Source organism: Geospiza fortis, unplaced genomic scaffold (genome assembly GCF_000277835.1).
Source record: "Geospiza fortis unplaced genomic scaffold, GeoFor_1.0 scaffold27, whole genome shotgun sequence".
Classification (NCBI taxonomy): Eukaryota; Metazoa; Chordata; class Aves; order Passeriformes; family Thraupidae; genus Geospiza; species Geospiza fortis.
This window is the reverse complement of record NW_005054329.1, coordinates 2,602,966-2,610,078: the sequence shown is the minus strand read 5'-3', so window position 1 is coordinate 2,610,078 and position 7,113 is coordinate 2,602,966. Positions and strand designations below refer to the sequence as shown.

General features: G+C 60.6%; 1 protein-coding gene across 1 annotated transcript in view; it reads left to right on the top strand.

Annotated features, from left to right (window-relative positions):
- NOTCH1 (notch receptor 1) overlaps positions 1–7,113 on the top strand; it is a 41,347-nt gene that overhangs the window by 16,783 nt on the left and 17,451 nt on the right. Inside the window, exons 3-10 of the mRNA XM_031057285.1 lie at positions 4–77; positions 728–1,066; positions 3,912–4,034; positions 4,184–4,414; positions 4,517–4,672; positions 4,782–4,967; positions 5,381–5,494; positions 6,097–6,311. Of these exons, the coding sequence (XP_030913145.1) occupies positions 4–77; positions 728–1,066; positions 3,912–4,034; positions 4,184–4,414; positions 4,517–4,672; positions 4,782–4,967; positions 5,381–5,494; positions 6,097–6,311 (1,438 nt within the window). The remainder of the gene's footprint in view (positions 1–3; positions 78–727; positions 1,067–3,911; positions 4,035–4,183; positions 4,415–4,516; positions 4,673–4,781; positions 4,968–5,380; positions 5,495–6,096; positions 6,312–7,113) is intronic.

The window sequence follows — 7,113 nt, the reverse complement described above, 5'->3', positions numbered from 1 at the left end:
CCCCTGCCGCAACGGCGGCACCTGCGACCTGCTGACGCTCAGCGAGTACAAGTGCCGCTGCCCGCCCGGCTGGTCAGGTGAGGGGGGCACCTGGGGGCATGGCCTGGGCAAGGAGGGATGGGCTGCCACCCCAAGGGGGAGAGAGCTGCCCCTGAGTTTGGGTTTGGGGAGATGGGCAGGGTGGTCTGCAAAGCTGGTTTGGGTGGGTGGGTGGCAGCCAGGTCTGCGTTCTGGTGTAGATCACTGGCACCAGGAGCTGCCACAGGGATGGAGATCTGCCTCTGAGTTTGGCTTCAGAGAGGTGGGCAGGGTGGTCTGCAAAGCTGGTTGGGTGGGTGGGTGGCAGCTGAGGCAACTGCGACCCTACTGCACAGTGGGGGTTTGAGGTAGGGGGATCAGGTACAACCAGTCCCAGATCCAGGTGTAGATCTGCACCCTGGTGTAGATCACTGGCATCAAGAGCTGCCACAGGGGTGCAGAGCTGCCTGTGAGTTTGGCTTTGGGGAGGTGGGCAGGGTGGACTGCAAAGCTGTTTAGGGGTGGGTGGACTGCAAAGCTTTTTGTGGGTGGGTGGATGGCAGCTGAGGGAACTGCAACCCTACTGCACAGTGCAGGGATCAGGTACAACCAGTTCCAGGTGCAGGTCAGCACCCCGGTGTAGATCACTGCCACCCTCAAGAGCTGAGCTGCTGTTTGCATCCTCACGCTCCCTCCCTGCCCTCCCCAGGTAAAACCTGCCAGCAGGCTGACCCCTGTGCCTCCAACCCCTGTGCCAATGGGGGCCAGTGCGTGCCCTTCGAAGCCCACTACATCTGCCGCTGCACCGCCGGCTTCCACGGCGCCAACTGCAAGCAGGACGTCAACGAGTGCAACATCTCGCCGCCCGTCTGCAAGAACGGGGGCAGCTGCACCAACGAGGTGGGCACCTACCAGTGCTCCTGCAAGCCAGCCTACACGGGGCAGAACTGCGAGCACCTCTACGTGCCCTGCAACCCCTCGCCCTGCCAGAACGGGGGCACCTGCCGCCAGATCGGGGACACCACCTACGACTGCACCTGCCTGCCAGGTAGGGAGGGGAGGGCATGGGGCAGCACCTTAGTCCTCCCTAAGTGAGTGATGCCTGAATTTCCTGTCTGGGAGAGGCAAAATCCTCTGGTTGTGCTTTAGGGAAGACGTTGGGCAGCGATGCCCGAGGAGGAGAGTTCATCTGGGGGCTTTATATACTTTGTGCTTCACCAAAATAGCTCTTCCAAAACAACTGTTTGAGCAGAGGCCCCTGTGCGGATGCTCATATTCCAGAATAAGAGTGCCTTTTTCCGCTTTAGCTTAATCCACTTCCAGAATGGAATAATTAGCCCGGAATAGCTATTTTGGAAAGTTTCCGAGTGCTAATGGAGCTGGGGAAGGAAGACCCTCTCTGTGCTCGCTGCTGCTCCCTCTGGCAAACTCTGGAGCAGGATTGCAGCCTCTGGCATGGAGAGCTCCTGTGGAGGGGCCTGCTGGGCACTGTCCTGGGAGCTCAGCGCCCTGGAAGGGATCTTGGCATCCTAGAAAGGAGCTTGGCACCCTGCAAACCCCAGAGAAGAACAGCAGCTGTGAAAGGTCTGCCTGACCCCAGCAAGCCCTTTCACTTCTGCTCTCAGACAGTGGGTCTGCAATGCAGTAAGGGCAGGGAGCAGAAGGGACTGAGCAGCTCCACGCTCCCCCTGTCCCTGGGTCAGCTGGAGAAATGAAACTGGAGTGTCAGCCCAGAGCCATGCTCAGACCAGGTTGTGTTTCCTGGGCTGAGTGCTGTCCTCACCCCAGCCAGTCCCACTGGCCAGCTGTGGCAGATGTGGAGGGGATGCACCCGCCCTGCCCCTGGGAAGGAAGCTGTGGGCAGCACTGTGGTGCTGAGGAGCCTCTTGTGGGGTTGGTTTGATCCTCTGGTCACCCATAGCCCAGCAGTGGCCAGAGCAGGGTGAGGGTTGGGTGGCTTCTCCGCTCTGCACCCTGGGCAGGGCTGGGCATTGCCATGGGGAGCTCCAGCCTCCCTCCCTGAGCTCCTGCCCCATCCCTGCTGGGCATCAGGGTGGGCATGGGGTCCCCCAGATGGCACAGACACCCACACCCTGCTGGCAGCCCAGCCTGGGTTAGGGCAGATAAGTGATCCCTGTGAGCTGTCTGGGGGATCTTGTCTTGATGTCTGACAGGTTCAGAGGTTCCACCCCCTTCCCAAAGCTTTTGTCTGCAGCACCTCAGGAATCTCATCAACCATCCAGGACAGACAGGGCCCTGCAGGATCTCCTGCCTCACCCCACCAGAGCTCACCCAGGCTGGAGCAAAGCTCCTGTCCTTAGGGGCAGGGAGGTGTGGGGCTGATGACCCAGCAGTGCCAGGAAGGAAGCCTTTCCTTCCAGGATGAGCGATGCTCCTTTGGAGTAGCTCGGAGCCCTGTCCCGCAGGGATGGGCAGGTGGAGGTGCAGGAGGAGCTGTGCTGGCCCTGCCCTGCCCTTCTGCTGATGAGGCACTTTCCCTGAGCACAGCGGGGTGAGGCACAGCCCGGGGCACAGCGCTGCTCCCAGGGCAGGATCGGCGCTGGCACACCCAGCTGCGGCTCCCTGGGCTGCTCCCAGGAGATTTGCATCCTGCAGGAGCTGCTTCACCTCCCCTGGGCTGGCACAGGGAACAGGGGGTCCCTCAGCAGCTCCTCCATGGCACACAATGCAGGAGCTGCAGGCAGCAGAGGGACAGGGGGCTGCTGCTCGTGATAAGGGGGTGATTGATATGCTGGTATGTGGCACAGCAAACGTGGAACAATGTCCCCTTTTCATTCCTGGAGAGGCCTGGCTCTACCGGGTTTCTTCAAGTTAAAGTAATCTTGGCTGTTTTATCGTGCCATCGCTGCAGAATGTAACCCTGAGTTTAAAGTAATTGCCATGCTAATTACTCATTTGGATGGTTCAAAATGAGTTAATCCTGGTATCTAGGACGTTGTGAGGTATGGCTGCTCAGGCTCAGCCCCACTGCCTAAAACTGAGGTGCAAATCAATGTTATCTGCTCTGGGCTCCTACCAGCAATCATAAAAAGCTGTGGCTGCTCCCCGTGTGATGGAGATGGGGAGAGGAAAACGTGGAGAGAGTGAGGGGACAGCTCCCAGCTGGGCCAGGGTCGGGTGTCCCACAGAGGATGAGTCTGGGCACCTGGTCCTTACCTGTGCAGGTGACCTGGGTGGGGAGCAGCCTGGTCTGGGCCTGCAGAACGCCCTGGGGAGTTTGAGGGAGCTGCAGATGGACGCTGGCACTGTGGGCTGGCATTGCCATCCCAAACCACAAGCAGTTGGGTCAAGAGCTTTGAGGGTCATACAGTAAAAGCAGCTTTTAACACAAATGTCAGTCAGAGGTGGCTTGGCAGATGTCCTGAGGAGGGCCTGGCTGCTGTGCTCCTGCTGCAGAGGCTGGGGGCGGTAGGGTTTCCATGCTATCAGCTGGAGGTGATAACAAACCCAAGCAGGAGGTGGGCTGGGATGAGCCCAGCGCCGTGTGGGACGTTGGTTTGCTCTGGCAGGGACTTGGATCCCCCTCAGGGGCAAGCACTGCTGCTGAGGCTCTTTACAAGTGAAATTAAACGCTGGTGATTCAGCACTGGGTGCCACAAGCCTTCGTGGGAGCAGCCCTGCTTCGTTCTGGCTTGTGTGGAGTCAGATCCTCCGCTGCTCGGGGCAGGCGTCTCCAGGGCTGGAGGCTCTGGCAGCAGGGACAGCCTGGCCTGTGCAGAGGCAGAATGGGGATGAAGATCAAACCAGGCAGCTGCTTCAAAGCCACCTGGCACACGCTCAGCACCTGAAAATGAACCTGCTGGAGGTGGGGGGCACGGTGGTGACACAGCCGGGGGTGAGTTGGCATCATGGCAGGCATCTCCTCTGTGCAGGGTTCACGGGTCAGAACTGTGAGGAGAACATCAACGACTGCCCGGGCAACAACTGCAAGAATGGGGGCACCTGCGTGGATGGCGTCAACACCTACAACTGCCAGTGCCCACCTGAGTGGACAGGTAATGCCAGGAACGATGGTGGCACAGGGCTGGGCTGGCAGGACAGGTCCTGCCCGGGGGGACGATGGGCACAGTGTGGGCAGAGCCGTCCTGCTTCACGTCAGGAGTGGTCAGTGCCAGCTTCACGCAGGTGCCCTGTCCCCTGGCAGGTCAGTACTGCACTGAGGATGTGGACGAGTGCCAGCTGATGCCCAACGCCTGCCAGAACGGTGGCACCTGCACCAACCGGGGCGACTACAACTGCGTCTGTGTCAACGGCTGGACGGGCGAGGACTGCAGCGAGAACATCGACGACTGCGCCATGGCCGCCTGCTTCCACGGGGCCACCTGCCACGACCGCGTGGCCTCCTTCTACTGCGAGTGCCCCCACGGCCGCACAGGTCAGGCCCTGCCCCACCTTGTCCCCTGCCCTGCATGTCCCCTGGCTCCTCGGTGCAATGACTCGTGTGCCCATCGTCCTTGACGTGCCTTTGGGTGCCCAGGTTTGCTGTGCCACCTGGATGATGCCTGCATCAGCAACCCCTGCAACGAGGGCTCCAACTGTGACACCAACCCCGTCAATGGCAAAGCCATCTGCACGTGTCCTTCGGGGTACATGGGGCCAGCCTGCAACCAGGACGTGGACGAGTGCTCGCTGGGTGAGCTCACATGGGGGACAGCAGCATGGTGTGAGGGTGGGAAGGAGTGTCCCCAGAGGGCTCTGGCACAGCCAGGAGCAGTCCTGAGAGCTGTGCTTGTGTTTTACAGGAGCCAACCCGTGTGAGCACGCAGGAAAGTGCATCAACACTCAAGGGTCCTTCCAGTGCCAGTGTCTGCAGGGCTACTCAGGCCCTCGCTGTGAGATTGATGTCAATGAGTGCCTCTCCAACCCCTGCCAGAATGATGCCACCTGCCTGGACCAGATTGGAGAGTTCCAGTGCATCTGCATGCCCGGTGTGTGGGCAGCCCTGTGGACTCAGCCTTGGTGCTGGGGGTGGGCAGTGGGAGGGCTTTGAGTGGCCCTGAGCTTCAGCTCAGTGCGGGGTTGGGTCAACATCTCCTGTGTGCCTGGGGACAACACCAAAAACAAAGAGCTCAGTAAAGGCTGTGTGGTGGGGGCACAAGAAGTGAGATTTGGGCACCATCACCCCTACACAGAACTCCTCCTCTTGCCAATCTTGGCTTGGATTGAGCCAAAACCTTTTGGTCCAAGGAGCAGCTTGTGCATCGAATCCCACCACGTGTAGAACAGCCCCTGAGCTGCCTTTTAGAGATGGGAGGACTAGGTGTGCCCGGGTGTAACTCACCCACAGTGGGGCTGTGCCAGCCCTGTGCCACGGCGCTGACAGTGCTGGGTCTCTCGGCAGGGTACGAGGGGGTTTACTGCGAGATCAACACGGACGAGTGCGCCAGCAGCCCCTGCCTGCACAACGGCAACTGCCTGGACAAGATCAACGAGTTCCACTGCGAGTGCCCCACTGGTACGGGGCACCCTGCCACTGCCAGCAGCCATCCCACTGCCCCCGTGGTGGAAACAAAGCCAGGATGCATCCTGGCTCGAGCCAAGAACGGGCTCCTTAAATTTCATAGCCCTCCGAAATGGGGAGAGCGTAGCGAGCACCTCTTGGTGTTTGGAGGGAGCTTCTCCAATTGGGATGAGGGGCTGAGCCCCGTGCAGGCCATGCTGCTCCAGCTCCCGCCCATGGGAGAGGGGAAGGAGGATTAAACCCCACGGCTTTGCACTTGAAAAGGCCCCTCTTTGGGAAGGAGGGCTGGGGGCTGGGGGGGGCCGCACCAGCGGCTTTGAATGCGGTGTCAAAGTCACGGGGTGGAGCAGAGAATGGGGAGACGGTTAATCTGTGAAAGGAGGTTTTGAAGTTCAGAGACTTTGCTCCTCTAGAGATGTAAATAAGATGCTCTCAATGGTGGGTCGCAGCCCCGCATTCAGGGCCCCCAGCATCCATCCCCATGGAAACCCGGCGCCCCGGCCGGGATGCGGGGGGCCGGCGGGAGCGGGGCGGGCCGGGGGGGAGCCTGGCAGGTCCTGCCCTGTGCAGGGATGTGATTTCTCCCTCCGTTCCAGGCTTCAACGGGCACCTGTGCCAGTTTGACATCGACGAGTGTGCCAGCACCCCCTGCAAGAACGGTGCCAAGTGCGTGGATGGCCCCAACACCTACAGCTGCGAGTGCACTGAAGGTGAGGGGATGCTGGGGGGGCTGCGGGGGTCCTGCCCCGTGATGTGCTATAAAACCACATTGACAAATCGTTTAATGCCCACCTCTGCAAGCACCTGCTGTGTCAGGTGTCCCCAAGCTGTCCATCAGTGAGGTTGGTCCCTGCTGATGTGACTCCCGTGGGGCAGGATGTCCCTTTCCCTGGTGGTGGCAGAACAAGTCGAGCTCTGGAGCCTGCTGGCCCCGGAGCCAGGTGTGTGGAGCCTGGCACTCCTTAGGTGTGGCCTCGCAGCAGCCGTCCCACCGTGCTCCCGCCCGCAGCGAGGGGGAAGGCAGGAAGGAAGGAATAAAGCTGCCTCTATGGGCATGCAAGGTGCAGGGCCGTGGGGGCTCGCCGACCGAAACCCAAGGAGCAGTTGCACAAAATGATGACTTGAGCCCTGGTGGCAAACAGTGGCTCTTTTGTGGAGCAGCTCCCGCCAGAAATCTTCCAGCTGAATGGCCTCTAATTAGTGTCTTGCTAATGCCAAGCCCCGATGAAAAGCTGCTATGTGGGCTTGGCGGGGTCTAGTCAAAGCTGTACTTTGTCCTCGGCTCTCCACCCCCAAACCCGGCGGGGAGGGAGCTGGCCAGGAGAATAGGAGCTGCCGGGGGGGTTATTATTGGGGAGTGCTTGCAGCCAGCCCCGCCGTGCGTGCTGGGACAAACGCGGGGCCCCGCTTGCAGCCCAGGCTGCTTTAATGCAGGTCATTGTGCACCCCGGGACAAAGCCCCTGGGCTGGGGTCTGAGCAGCCCCCCCACCAGCACATCGGGGTGCTCCCTGCCTGCACCCCACTCCTGGGGGTCCCAGAGATCACAGTGCGGCAGGTAAAGGCACCCCAGTGCGCTGCCTCACACCTGGAGAGGGTGGGAAGGAGTGTCCCC